Here is a 14,526-nt window from a genome sequence, read left to right as displayed (position 1 = left end):
CCTCTCCCTCTCACACACTTCTCCTCACACCTTCTGCTCCTGCTGACAACCAGGTGAGCCTCAAACCCCTGATCCTCCTGCTCCTGCCCTCTTGGACCCTCTATTCCAGCCACAGCCTCAGCAGCCCTCACACCTCCCCACAACCCCACAACAGCCTCCACACTCCCTCACTCTCCTGCATCTCTGCCTCTCATACTGCCACATCCCTGCCCTGCCTCACTCCCTTCTCTTCCAGGGACCCTCCACACCTCACCCATGGCCTGCTACGACTCCTGCCGTCCCTGTGGACCCACCCCGCTGGCCAACAGCTGCAACGAGCCCTGTGCCCTGCAATGCCAGGATTCCCGTGTCATCATCAACCCTTCCCCTGTGCTGGTCACCCTGCCAGGACCCATCATGACCTCCTTCCCCCAGAACACCACTGTCGGATCCACCTCCTCGGCTGCCGTGGGCACTGAACTCAGTGTGCAGGGACAGCCCGTCTCTGGGGGATTTGGTGGCTTTGGCTACGGCCTTGGCTATGGCCGTGGATTTGGCTACGGGCTGGGCTGTGGCTATGGGCTGGGAGGCCTGGGCTGCTATGGCAGAAGGGGTGGCTACATCTGCTAAGGGCCCTCAGCACCACCCCTGACACCAACCCCCAGCTCCCTGGAACACATCTCAGGCATTGAGGACACCTCTCTGGTCCAAGGCTCTCAGATGGACTCAGAGCTTCCAGCTCCTGCTCTCAGGGAACCAAGCAAGGCAGCAGACAGGGGTCCAGCCCAGGCCACCTGCAATCATGGCCCATCTGCCTCCTGCTCTTCTCCCACTCCCTGCTCTGCATGGCCTCTTCGGCTCTGTCCAGTTCCCTCTGCTGAAAACCCCTTCTCCTAATCCAGGGACCCTTGGGCACCTTAGCTGGGCTGCTCCCACTGTGGGGCAGAAGGCTTTGATGCTCTGGCCAAAGCTCCAAGCAAAGCTACTCTGCTGATGGTCACCCTGCTCACAACCCAGACCAGCTCCCTTCCTCTTGTTTCTCTTGAGTTTTCACTCTTCTACCTCAATAAAGTTTTCTTGCATCACAACTTCACATGGTTATTTCTTTCTTGTCTCAGGACTTCTCCAGTCTTACTCAGCACTAAGGCAAGCTTGTGTGGGCAACTGGTGGTGGTGAAACAGTGCAGCAAGGCCTGTCTTAGGAAATACGGCTTCAGTTCCACTACTCCCAGCACAGTTTGGCCTTCCATTGCATCATACAAGCCCTTCACTTGCTTGAAATCAGGCCTGGATACACTAGTGAAAGTTTTTGCCTGCTCTAACAGAAGGCCCTCATGGTGTCTGTGTTCACTTTTGGCTCCAACCCCTCATCATCTCCTAGGCTCTTCTCCACGTCTGCTTGAGCCGGTCCTTATCTTCCTTCTCATGAATAGCCCAGCCTGGCAGGTCATCAGCTGGGGATTCCTTGTCTTCCCCACATCTGCGTTGTCATGTCCTGCTCTTGGGTCGTGTCCATCCAGCCTTGGCGGAAGCTTTTAAGTGCAAGCCTTAGAGAACATATTCTGGTATTTATGGCTCATGAAAGGGTGGGCTGAAGATGTGACCAAAGCTTTGGAGAAGTGGGGTGTAATCACTGAGGTTGATTTTGGGAATCAAGGCTTGACAACTGAAATTGCAGAGATATGTTTTATTGCCAGCTGGGACACATGGGGGGGATACCTCCTTCAAACCATGAGTACCTGGTCAAGACAGGTTCTAGGTATAAATCCACATTGATCCCACAAGCTCACACATCCCTGCCCATCTGTTCTCCACCTTTTCTCGCTTTGCATTATAATTAGCTGCCATGCCTCCTGGTTTCTAGAGCCACAGGTTCACGCTTTGTCGGGTTTTCACAATACCTAGGTCTTGCTTTACTAAGTTTTCATAATATATTTTATCTTAATGGTTTTTCCTAGTGACTGAGTTCCTATGCCGTTTGTCACAAACTGTTTCTGCTGTGTGTTCTATTTCTCTTCTGCCTGCTTAAGCATATTAAAAACTTCTAAAATTCCGAATTCTAAAATAAATGTTCCATATATGTTTCTCATTTCAAGGTCATGCTGTGGTACTTCTGTGCTGCGGTTTGTGGGTGTGTGGGGAAGAGTTGCCCCCACACTCTGTCAGTCCTGTCAGGCTGTTCTGCATTTTGCAGCTGGGCCAAGTAGGAGGTGTTGTACCTTTAGTTGACATTCCCTCCCTCCATGCTTTTCTCCCAGCTGGCAATGGCTGACATTGGACCACCTTTTTCCTGTTGGTTGTGCTTTGTGTGTGTCTTGGTGCCCCTCTTGTTTCTACAGGTTCTTTTGGGTTGTTTCTTGGGCTAAAGACTGAGGCCGTGTCCCTGGGCAATGTCTGGTTGTCAGAAAAAGGAGCGGGTGGTTGCCCTGGGTTGTTGGAGGAGGGCACTGCATAATCCTTGACAATAACCCAGGCACGTCCAGATTGTGTGAGTGCCCAGCGTGGTGGCCTGAGAAGGGTCTGAAAAACGGGACCCAGAGGCCTGTGGTAAATGTCCCATAGTCCACATGGCAGAAGGAATTGGATCCTTCTGCCAGCACAGAAAACCTGAGTGGTCCTGGACATTTTCTGGAGCTCAGCAAGGGCATCTGCCAAGGGCTGTTTCTCGAGAGGAACAAGGAAGTCATGCCAGGTAGGAAGGAATATGTGGGTATCAGTTTGGACAATTCTTTCCCAAAAAGCCTTTGTGATTGTGGGTGAGAAGAAATGGAGCAGGAGGTGTCCCTGTACCCTTGTGGGTGCCAAGGTTCCAGGGCAGGATGTGGAGAAGTGTTGGGATGAGGTAGTGGGAGGTGACTGTTGGTGTTTGCTCAGCACTGCTGAGGTCCCATGTGAGGGGTTGTGGGCAGTTCTGGGCTCCCAGGTGAGACCAGCTCAGGGCCAGCCAGATACAAATGGGCCTGAAGGATGATTCCTAGAGGAGAGGCTGAGAGAGCTGGCACTCCCAGGGGACAAGGATGGACAGGGGTGTGTCATCAGTGTGAGCAAAGCCCTGATGGTGGGCAATGAAGATGAAGGAGCCTGGCTGCTCTCAGCAGTGCACATGTGCAGGGCAAGAGGGCAAGAGCAGAAGCGAAAAGAGATGGAACTCCACGGGCAAATAAAGAAGATTCTTTCATTGTGAGGGAGGTCACAGAGTGGAAGAGGTGGTGGAGTCACGATCCGGGGAGAGCGATATCTGAACTGTCCATGGTGCTGGAAATGTTCTCCTGTTGGTCTTGCTTGTGCAGGGCAGCTGAAGCACTTGCACTGCAGAGCTCCTGCCCAGGTGCTTGATGTTGTTTCTCTCTGTGCTGGAAGGCTTCTAGAGTCCTGGCCAGGAAGAGATTTTGTCAAGTGTGCACTGGCATGGAGTGACTTTTCCATTTCTGTGCTAAGGAGAGAACCGTTGTTCAACAACAGTTGAACAGTCAGTCAAGGACTTTGGCGTAACAGTTTGCAGGGCGTGTGACAGGTTCTGTGAGGTGTCCCCTCCTGTGTTACCCATGCCAAATTCGTTATTTGTTGTTTTGAGATATGTGTAAGGAGAAGTGTTGCTGCCCTGTTCCAGGTACCCTCAATGTCTTTTGAGCTCTAGAATGTGCTGGGAGAGAATGCCAGATCATTGGAGCAAAAAAGATAAGGAGGCATGCCAGGTTTGATGCAGGAAAACTTTATTGGTTGAAAGGAATGAAACTCCAGGATATAAAAGTGGAGATAAATAATCTGTTTTGAGGTGCCAGTAGGACAATGATCAGCTGAAGTGCTTTGCTTGTAGGAGCTGTTGCCAGAGCCCTGAGCTGGTGGTTGGTGTCAGGGTTGCTGCTGAGGTCCCTTAGCAGATGTAGCCACCCCTTCTGCCATAGCAGCCCAGGCCTCCCAGCCCGTAGCCAAATCCACGGCCATAGCCAAGGCCGTAGCCAAAGCCACCAAAGCCACCAGAGATGGGCTGTCCCTGCACACTGAGTTCAGTGCCCACGGCAGCCGAGGAGGTGGATCCAACGACGGTGTTCTGGGGGAAGGAGGTCATGATGGGTCCTGGCAGGGTGACCAGCACAGGGGCAGGGTCGATGATGACACGGGAATCCTGGCATTGCAGGGCACAGGGCTCGTTGCAGCTGTTGGCCAGCGGGGTGGGTCCGCAGGGACGGCAGAGGCTGTTGCAGGCCATGGGTGTGGTGTGGAGGGTCCTGGAAGAGAGAGGGGAGTGAGGCAGGGCAGGTGTGAGGGGTGCAAAGGGTGCAGGAGGTGAGGGAGTGTGGAGGCTGTTGTGGGGCTGTGGGGAGGTGTGAGGGCTGCTGAGGCTGGGTCTGAGCATGCTGGAATAGAGGGGCCCAGGGGTGCAGGAGCAGGAGGCTCAGGGGAGTGAGGCTCACCTGGTTGTCAGCAGTAGAAGAAGGTGTGAGGAGGAGTGTGTGAGGGAGAGAGGCACTGGGCTGGCTTTTATGCTGGTTCTGGATGGGTGGGACAGCCTTGTCCCATGGCCTTGGGGCATTTTTTAGGCAGCAGCTCTTTGCTGGCACATCCTGGTGAGTCATGAAGTGGGCAGTGTTTTTATTTGAACAATTCTGCAATTCCATGTCCTTCCCTTAGTGCCGTGTCCATCTGACCTTGGCCGCAGCTTCAGAGTGAGAGCTGGTATTTGGAGGATGTGATTGTTCAATGTGTGTTGGGGGGCTGAATAAACAACCAGAGCCATGGAGATTTGCGATGTCATCAGTGAGGTCATTTTGTGGCACTCGTGTGCTTTGTTTTGGGGGTGCCTTGTGAAGACTGGGACTCTGTTCTGTGCCACTGCATGTCTGTCACTCATTTTGTGTCACCCAGGAATGCTGAGTGATCTGCTGGTGTTCTAGGGAGGTCACTCTGGAAGAACTTGGCAATGTCTCTGTTGCTGAAGAGTTTCCTGATGGATGAAAGAGAGCTCACGGCCTTGTGTCTTGAATGGGATCAAGGCAGAGGATCCGGCAAAGTAGAGGCTGTTCAGGCTGAACCTGTTTCATTTTTCAGGTCCATTTGGATTTCTGCAATCTACACAACCGCGTACACTGTCATTTAAAATGTATTCCTTGACCTCATTCATGAATCTTCTAAACAAACAACAAGCCCTTATTTGCCCAGGCTGGTTTGTGACATCAATTTTCTTATTTGGCATTCAAGCCACAAGTTTCATAACTTATAACCTCTAAGTTCTAATATTTTGTTCCTGTTAGCAAAAGGTAATTGTTACAAATATATGATCAGTGAGCTCATGCTCCCTCATATGTCATGGTACTGGCGTTCCTTTGTGGAATTCTGCTCTTCCAAGCCATTTCCTTCAGGTCTTGTCCATCTGACTTTGATGGCTGATATTTAAATCCAAGTATTAGAGGTAAATGCAGGTGTTGATGGCCTTGTCAGGGCAAGCTGAAGACGTGACCGAAGCTTTGAAAAGGTTGGGTGTCACCAGTGAGGTCAACCCGGGACACTCATGCTCTCTGGTTTGTGGGTACATTGTGAAGATGGGCCTCAAACCATCACGGCTCCATCAGGCTGGTCTCGGCTTTGTAGGAGCTCTGCTTGTAAAGGTCGTCTCCTTTCATTGTTTCCATCCCCACCATGTTGCCATCTCTCTAGGTGTTTTTAAATACCTTTCCCATTGAGGATGGGAAACCAATCCTGTTGTTTAGGGAGGCTCCTTTTCTGCCCTAAGTCTTGTGTTGGGTCATCCATAGCGCTCGTCTCATCTGGGCCCATGACGGTCACACTGTGGGGTCACAGTGCTGGGTTCTGCCTGACCCATGAAAAGGAAAACGGGTGAAGGGTAAGGAGAACAAGACATTTGAGGAGAACAATTCCTCATCCATTGATTAATCCACCCTTTTGCCATGTACCTTCTGCTGCAACAAACTCCAGCAGTTGCAAGGACAGGATTAGGAAAAGAAATGCAAGTGGGTTGAGGGCAGTGTCCATCTTTTCACCCACCACTGGTGCGACTCCACAGTGGGACAAGGAGATGGACATGGCTGACCAAGAGCAACTCAGAGAGACCATGACACTGACAGGACTGGAGCATGCTCAAAATGAGAAGAAACTAGGGACCTGGAATTTCAGGCAGGAGGAAAAATGCAAGTAGGAGATGCTGTCAATAAGCCATGGCATGACCTAGTGATGGGTCCCCAGTTCTCTGGAGATCTTGTTGAATCTTCAACATGTCCTGACACTTGATATCAACAAGGATACACTGGTCACTAATTCTCTCAACTAAGAGATTGTGCCAAGGTCAGATGGACACAGCATCAAGGGAAGAGCAAAGAATTACAGAATTGCAGGAAAGAAAACACTCCCCACCTCATGACTCACCAGGCTGGGCCAAAAAATAGCCGCTGCCTAAAAAATGCCCCAGGGTCATGAAACAAGGCTGTCCCGCCCCTCCAGAACCAACATAAAAGCCAGCCCAGAGCCTCTCTCTCTCACACACTTCTCTTCACACCTTCTTCTCCTGCTCCTGCTGGCAAGGTGAGCCTCAATCCCCTGACCCTTCTGCTCCTGCACCTCTGGTCCCTCTCTTCCAGCATGCTCAGCCCCAGCCTCAGCAGCCCTCATGTCTCCCCATAGCCCCACGACAGCCTCCACACTCCCTCACCCTCCTGCATCACCACCCCTTCCACCCCTCACCCCTGCCCTACCTCACTCCCCTTTATTCCAGGGACCCTCCACACCACACCCATGGCCTGCAACAACATCTGCCGTCCCTGTGGACCCACCCCGCTGGCCAACAGCTGCAACGAGCCCTGTGCCCTGCAATGCCAGGACTCCCACGTTGTCATCAACCCTTCCCCTGTGCTGGTCACCCTGCCAGGACCCATCATGACCTCCTTCCCCCAGAACACCGCTGTTGGATCCACCTCCTCGGCTGCAGTGGGCACTGAACTCAGTGTGCAGGGACAGCCCATCTCTGGTGGCTTTGGTGGCTTTGGCTACGGCCTTGGCTATGGCCGTGGATTTGGCTACGGGCTGGGCTGTGGCTATGGGCTGGGAGGCCTGGGCTGCTATGGCAGAAGGGGTGGCTACATCTGCTAAGAGCACCTGCATCACCCTTAATAACACCAGCTCAGGGCTCTGCAACAGCTTCTGCCAGCAAAGCACCTCATCTGGTGGTGACCCTGCTTGCACCTCACACCAGATCCCTTCTTCTTTCTCCTGTCTCTTCATTCTTGTGCCTCAATAAAGTTTTCCTGCATCAAAGTCTGAGATGTCTCATGTTCTTCTGTAATTCCAGTGGTCTCACATTCTTACCAAGAACATTCTCAGCCTCAACAGGTCACTGGGGTATGTGAAACATCACCTTCCCTCACAAATATGTCAAAATAATAAGAAAGAATGGCATAGGAAGCACAGGAGGGGACACCTTCCAGAACATGACACAGACACATCACCTTATACACAAAAGCTTGGATTCATCCCTCCAATCCTGCGTGCAGCTCTGATCAAGTCAGTCCATGTCAGCACCCGCTTGACCAACTCTCTTCCCACCAGAACTCTTCAAAATTCCAGCAAAAAAGAGTCACAAAATCATCCACTTGGACAGGAAATTTGGAGTGCAAATGCTTCAAGTTCCCTGCTCAAGTAACACCCACCAGAGCAGGAATCCCAGCACCACGGACAGTTCAGTGCTGTCTCTCCCAAGACAGGCAGTCCAACACCTGTTTCACTCTGTGACCACCCTCAAAATGAGAAATCTTGCCTTCTTCATATAAAGAAGAATACATATCTGTATTCTCTTTGGAACTGCCCTTTTATCCTGCCTGTGTGCACGGCTGAAAAAAGCCAGGCTCCCTCAAATTCACTGTCTGCCATCAGAGATTTGCACACACTGATGACACACTCCTGTCCACCCTCATCCCCCAGGAGTCCCAGCTCTCCCAATTTCTCCTCTACAAATGAGTCACCAGCCTCTCTCGAATGTTGGTGGTTCTGAACAGGTTGTGACTCACTAAATGTATTTCATATTCACACCAGGGGGCCCACAGCTGCACACAACAGCTCACATGGGACCTCACCAGTGCGAAGAAGACACCAAGAGTCACCTCTCCCAGCCTCATCACAGAGCTTCTCCCCAGACTTGACCTAAAGACTTGAGGTCCCTTTTCCCACAATGATACAGGGAGACCTCCTGCCCCGTTCCTTCTAACCCAGAACCACAACAGCCTCTTCAGAGAAACAAAACAATGGTTCCAAGTCACACCCAGATATTTCTTCTTACCTGGGATGACTCCTCCCAAGAAAAAGCACTTGGCTGCTGCCCTTGATGAAGTCTAGCAAATGTCCACAACCTGTCAGGTTTTCAGGGTTGGCCCAGAGGATCCAACTCCTGGGCTATACCAGTGGGCACTTGATGCCATCTGGACTTTGGGACACTGACCACAAACCACTGGGCCCAGTCTTTGGACCTTTCTCAGGCCACCACAGCTGGGTGCTGACACAACCTGGACTTGCCGGGGTTGTTAAGGATTGTGCAATGCTCACCTCCAAGAACCCTGGTCAGCCTCCAAATCCTCATTCAGACAATCACACGTGGCCTCACCCCTTGGCACTCAGCCCAAAGCAAGAACCAAAATATCAAAACCTTTGAGGCTAGAGTATCACCCAAGCACCCACAGAGCACGTCCCAACAGAAAGTGAGGTCTGATGTCAGCCTTTGCAAACTAGAATAAATCCTTGGAGGGATGAAAGGCAATGGAAGGTGCAACACCTCCTCCTTGGCACAGCTGCAAAGCCCAGACCAGACTATCAGAACTGTGAGAAGTTTGGGGTAAATTTTCAGAAGGCACCCACAGACCATGGCACACGAGGGCCATGGGGTGATCACAGTGATGACATCCCACCTCTCCAAAGCTTGGCTCACCTCTTCTGCCCTCCCTGACATGAATCATCAACAGAAGAATTTGACCTCTTAGTGCTCGCAATTCACAATTAGCACCACAGATGGAAATGGCCTGAGGAGCAGGATATGGAATTGCACAATTCTACAAAGACAAGCACCTCCTTGTCAGGGAATGACAGTGGACCTCACTGATTGTCCCCCAGTAATTACTGGTTATTTTCATACGGGAACACAATGTTAACAATTACAGGTTATGAGTTATGAAACTTGTGGCTTGAATGTGGAATAAGTGAATTGATGTCACAGACAGCCTGAGAAAAAAGAGATCAAACCCAGTTTTTTCTTTCTTGATTGGATTTCTTCACAATGTCCAGGAATACATTTTAAATGGCAGAGTAGGTTGACATGTAAATTTAAGAAATCCAAATGGGCCGTAACATTGGAAGAGGTTCAGCCTGAGCAGCCTCTCATTTTAAATGTCCTCTCCCCTGATCCCATTCAAGACACAAGGCCATGGGCTCTCTTTCGTCCATCAGGGAGAGCTCCCAGGCATTGGGACCTTTCCAAACCATTGCAGAGTGACCTCTGCAATAGGACATCAGCAGCTCCCTCAGCATTCCTGGGTGCAACACAATGAGTGACAGACATGCAGTGCCACAGAACAGAGTCCCAGTCTTCACAAGGCACCCACAAACCACAGCACATGAGTGCCACAAAATGACCTCACTGATGACATTGCAAATCTCCATGGCTTTGGTTGTTTATTCAGCCCGCCCTGAAACACAATGAAGAATCAAATCTGCCCAAAAAACAAATTATTAAAGCTGCCGCCAAGGTCAGATGGTGACAGACTCAAGAACAGGACATGGAATTGCAGAATTGCATGAATGAAAACACTGCTGACCTCATAACTCACCCGGCTGGACCAGCAAAGAGCCGCTGCCTAAAAAATGCCCCAAGGCCATGGGACAAGGCAGTCCTGCCCCTCCAGAAACAGCATAAAAGTCAGCCCAGAGCCTCTCTCCCTCACACACTTCTCCTCACACCTTCTCCTCCTGCTGACAACCAGGTGAGCCTCATTCCCCTGACCCTCCTGCTCCTGCACTCCTGGCCCACCCTCTGTGCTTCCAGCATGCTCATCCCCAGCCTCAGCAGCCCTCACACCTCCCCACTGCCCCACAACAGCCTCCACACTCCCTCACCCTCCTGAATCACCACCCCTTGAACCCCAGCACACCTTCCCTGCCTCACTCCCTTCTCTTCCAGGGACCCTCCACACCACACCCATGGCCTGCAACAACCTCTGCCGTCCCTGCGGACCCACCCCGCTGGCCAACAGCTGCAACGAGCCCTGTGCCCTGCAATGCCAGGATTCCCGTGTTATCATCGACCCTGCCCCTGTGCTGATCACCCTGCCAGGACCCATCATGACCTCCTTCCCCCAGAACACCGCCGTTGGATCCACCTCCTCGGCTGCTGTGGGCTCTGAACTCAGTGTGCAGGGACAGCCCATCTCTGGTGGATTTGGTGGCTTTGGCTACGGCCTTGGCTATGGCCGTGGATTTGGCTACGGGCTGGGAGGCCTGGGCTGCTATGGCAGAAGGGGTGGCTACATCTGCTAAGGGTCCTCAGCATCAACCCTGACACCAACCCCCAGCTCCCTGGAACACATCTCAGGCATTGAGGACACCTCTCTGGTCCAAGGCTCTCAGATGGACTCAGCGCTTCCAGCTCCTGCTCTCAGGGCACCAATCAAGGCAATAGCCAAGGGGCCAACCTGGGCTGCCCTGGAAACATGGCCTATCTTCCTCCTTCTCTTCTTCCACTCCTTGCTCCACATTGCCCCTTCAGCTGTGTTCAGTCCCCTCTGCTGCAAACCCCTTCTCCCAAACCAGGGACCCTTGGGCAGCTGCACTGTGCTTCTTCCACTGTGGGGTAGGAAGTCCTTGGTGGTCTGGCCAAATGTAGACCATTCAGAGTTACTCTGCTGATGGTGACCCTTACTGCACCTCAGACCTGACCCCTTTCCCTGGCTGGTCCTGCTTTTTCACTGTTTTGTTTCAATAAAATTTTTCTTGCATCACAACTTCAGCTGTGTGTTTTCTGAATGGAGCTTCTGGTGAAGTGGGTATGAAACCTGTTTCCATTGTACTGCGCCGCAGGTGATCAGGAGTCCAGAGCTGAAGTGTCTTCAGGTGGAGTTAGGTTGGATATTAAGGAAGCGTCCTTCAGGGAGAAGTTTGTCATTCCTGTCACAGGCTACACAGGATAGTGGTGGAGTCATCATCACTGCAGGGATTTAATATCCCTGTAGATGTGTAACTTGGGGACGTGGGTTTGTGATGGCCTCAGTAATGCTGAGGGAATGGTTAGAATTTTACTGTATTTTCAATTTTGACATTTTGCAACAAAAATGTTTTTAAGATGTGATTACTTAGTGGTGGATTTGGTAGTCCTCCAATAACATTTGGAGCCAATTTAAAGGATCTTTTTCAGCTAAAAGGACCCCAGGAGTCTTGGTGGCACCTGTGTAAGAGAGAAGAGGGTAGATGGGAACAGCAGGCGAGGGGGAAGCCAGGCCTTTGGGGTCTTGAGCTGTGACAAGTGCCCAGAGCTGAGGCCACTTCTCTTGGAGGATTTCCCTGAAGGAAATGGTGCTTGGCCGAACTCTGTGTCTACTCTGTCCCAGTGACTTGGCCTGGGCATGAGGAGAGAGCTTTGGCTGGGGTTGAACTTCACCTTTTTGTAAAGCCTTTGATGCCCCTTCCCATTCTACACTCCCAGAGCATCGGAACAAGCCCAGGTTGCCTGAGAGTGCAGTGAGTGGCCTGAGAGTGGCTGCAGGGCTGGTCCCAGAGGCTGGGGATCAGTGGCCCAAAGTTCAAATTGAGGAAAATCTCAAGGGAAGTATGTCAAGTATATCCAGGGAGCCAACCCTTGTCAACCTTCTCAACAATGACATGGGCAGTGGGGCTGTTGTCCCCTCAGCAAGCTGGCAGATGATGGAGTGGCTGAGGCACCACTTGGTTGTACCAGCTGTCAGAGGGACCTGGAGAATAAATGTTAAAGGAGTCTCCTGAAATTCAAGCAAGAGAAATGTGAAGTTCTGCATCTGGACATAAATGGCAATGCACCCCAGGTCATGCTGGGGACTGAGAGTCTGGAAAGAAGCTTTGCTGAGCAGGACCGTGTGGTGCTGGTGGAGAACATATGGACCCTAAAATCTCAATCCTTTCCTTCCTGGGAAAGGCATCACCAGTATCCAAGCCAGATTTCAGGCAATTCTTGCCATGATGTTGGGAGAAGTTGCCTTTTCTCTCATTAGAATGCTGGTGGGGTCCTGTGTGGGGTGGTGTGGGCAGTTCTGGACTGTCCCGGGAAAGAAGCACAATGGTTTAGTGACACAAGACCAGATCAGGGCAACCAGGATACTGAAATGATTGGAGAATCTCTCTTAAGGGACTGAGAGGGCTGGACAGGAGGATATCATCAGTGTGTGAAAACCTCTGACGGCAGGAAATGAAGTTGAGGGAGCCCGGCTGTTCTCACCATTACACACGTGAAGGAAAAGGGGGAAGGACAGAAAATAGGTGGAATTCCATGGGCAAAGAAGGCAAGAATTTTTCAGTGTTAGAATGGTTACAGAGTATAAAAGCTGGTGGAGTCTGCTAGGAGAGCAAAAACTGAGCTGACCATGGTCCTGAAAATGCTGCCCTTGCTGACTTTGCCTGGGCAGAGGGAAATGAAGCACTTGTATTCCAGAGCTCGTGCCCAAGTGGATGATGTTGTTCCTAATGTTTTCTGGAAGGGTTCAGAGACTTTCTTGGAAGAGAGTTTGTCAAGTGTGTGCTGGGACAGAGAGACTCTGCCAAAGCCATGAGCAGGAGAGCACGGCTATGTCAAAACCTTTGGGGTAGTGGGTCCTAGGTTTGTGTCATGTTCTGGAAGGTGTCCCCTCGCCCCCTGCTTCCAGTGCCTATCTTGGTTGCTACCGGTGGTGACATCTTTCCTAAGAGAGCTGCTTTATACCATCCACACCAACAGCCTATCTGCCATCATTCTGGGTGAAAATGTGAAACCATTGTAATTCAAAAAAATAGGGAGGCATCTCAGACTATGATGCAGGAGAACTTTATTGAGGGAAAAAAAACTAAGACAGGAGAAAGAAGTAGAAGGAATCCAGTGTGAGATGAGTGTAGGGAGATATCAGAGGTAGTGATTTGCTTGCTGTAGCTGTTGCCAGAGCACGAAGCTCATTGTTGATGTCAGGAGTGGTGCTGAGGTCCCTTAGCAGTTGTAGCCACCCCTTCTGCCATAGCAGCCCAGGCCTCCCAGCCCGTAGCCACAGCCCAGCCCATAGCCAAATCCACGGCCATAGCCAAGGCCATAGCCAAAGCCACCAAATCCACCAGAGATGGGCTGTCCCTGCACACTGAGTTCAGTGCCCACGGCAGCCGAGGAGGTGGATCCAACAGCGGTGTTCTGGGGGAAGGAGGTCATGATGGGTCCTGGCAGGGTGACCAGCACAGGGGCAGGGTCGATGATGACACGGGAATCCTGGCATTGCAGGGCACAGGGCTCGTTGCAGCTGTTGGCCAGCGGGGTGGGTCCACAGGGACGGCAGAGGTTGTTGCAGGCCATGGTTGTGGTGTGGAGGGTCCCTGGAAGAGAGGGGATGAGGCTGGGCAGGGGTGAGGGGTGCAAAGGGTGCAGGAGGGTGAGGGAGTGTGGAGGCTTTTGTGGGGCTGTGGGGAGGCGTGAGGGCTGCTGAGGCTGTGGCTGAGCATGCTGGAAGAGAGGGGCCCACGGGTGCAGGAGCAGGAGGGTCTGGGGTTTGAGGCTCACCTGGTTGTCAGCAGGAAGAGAAGGTGTGAGGAGGAGTGTGTGAGGGAGAGAGGCTCTGGGCCGGCTTTTATGCCAGTCCTGGAGGGGCGGGACTGCTTTGTCCCATGGCCTTGGGGCATTTTTTAGGCAGCAGCTCTCTGCTGGCTCAGCCTGGTGAGTTATGAGGTCAGTAGTGTTTTCATTCATGCAATTCTGCAATTCCATGTCCAGCCCTTGAGGCCGTGTCCATCTGACCTTGGCGGAAGCTTTAATAATTTGGTTTTTGGGTGGATTTGATTGTTCAGTGTGTTTCAGGGCGGGCTGAATAAACAACCAAAGCCATGGAGATTTGTAAAGTCATCAGTGAGGTCATTTTGTGGCACTCATGTGCTGTGGTTTGTGGGTGCCTTGTGAAGACTGGGACTCTGTTCTGTGGCACTGCATGTCTGTCACTCATTGTGTTGCACCCAGGAATGCTGAGGGAGCTGCTGATGTCCTATTGCAGAGGTCACTCTGCAATGGTTTGGAAAGGTCCCAATGCCTGGGAGCTCTCCCTGATGGATGAAAGAGAGCCCATGGCCTTGTGTCTTGAATGGGATCAGGTGAGAGGACATTTTAATGAGACATTTTAAATGCTCAGGCTGAACCTGTTCCAATGTTACAGCCCATCTGGATTTCTTAAATTTACATGACAACCTACTCTGCCATTTAAAATGTATTCCTTGACATTGTGAAGAGACACAATCAAGAAAGAAAAAACTGGGTTTGATCTCTTTTTTCTCAGGCTGTCTGTGACATCAATTCACTTATTCCGCATT

At 51.6% G+C, this 14,526-nt stretch overlaps 4 protein-coding genes across 5 annotated transcripts in view; 2 read left to right on the top strand and 2 right to left on the bottom strand.

Moving 5' to 3' along the window:
• The window catches only part of LOC131575103 (uncharacterized), a 33,772-nt gene extending 23,266 nt beyond the window's left edge, over window positions 1-10,506 (top strand). The window contains exon 3 of one of the 2 annotated variants that reach the window (XM_058830132.1): window positions 10,151-10,506. In XM_058830132.1, the coding sequence (XP_058686115.1) occupies window positions 10,151-10,506 (356 nt within the window). Of the gene's footprint in view, window positions 1-235; window positions 1,774-10,150 lie in introns of those variants that run through there. The other variant, XM_058830130.1, reaches the window with a different exon arrangement.
• On the bottom strand, window positions 3,773-4,189 carry LOC131575135 (feather beta keratin-like). Its single transcript, XM_058830184.1, has one exon. It carries the CDS (start codon window positions 4,187-4,189, stop codon window positions 3,854-3,856), a length of 336 nt encoding a protein of 111 aa, XP_058686167.1. The 3' UTR covers window positions 3,773-3,853.
• On the top strand, window positions 6,711-7,080 carry LOC131575132 (feather keratin B-4-like). Its single transcript, XM_058830180.1, has one exon. It carries the CDS (start codon window positions 6,727-6,729, stop codon window positions 7,078-7,080), a length of 354 nt encoding a protein of 117 aa, XP_058686163.1. The 5' UTR covers window positions 6,711-6,726.
• A 2,665-nt stretch (window positions 10,507-13,171) lies between the features above and the next one.
• On the bottom strand, window positions 13,172-13,535 carry LOC131575131 (feather beta keratin-like). The gene has a single exon (XM_058830179.1). The coding sequence runs from the start codon at window positions 13,523-13,525 to the stop codon at window positions 13,172-13,174; it is 354 nt and encodes a 117-aa protein (XP_058686162.1). The 5' UTR covers window positions 13,526-13,535.
• Window positions 13,536-14,526: the final 991 nt, after the last annotated feature.

The sequence above is a fragment of the Poecile atricapillus genome, chromosome 2, assembly GCF_030490865.1.
Source record: "Poecile atricapillus isolate bPoeAtr1 chromosome 2, bPoeAtr1.hap1, whole genome shotgun sequence".
NCBI lineage: Eukaryota > Metazoa > Chordata > Aves > Passeriformes > Paridae > Poecile > Poecile atricapillus.
The sequence above is the reverse complement of the archived record's forward strand: the minus strand, read 5'-3'. Positions and strand labels throughout refer to the sequence as shown.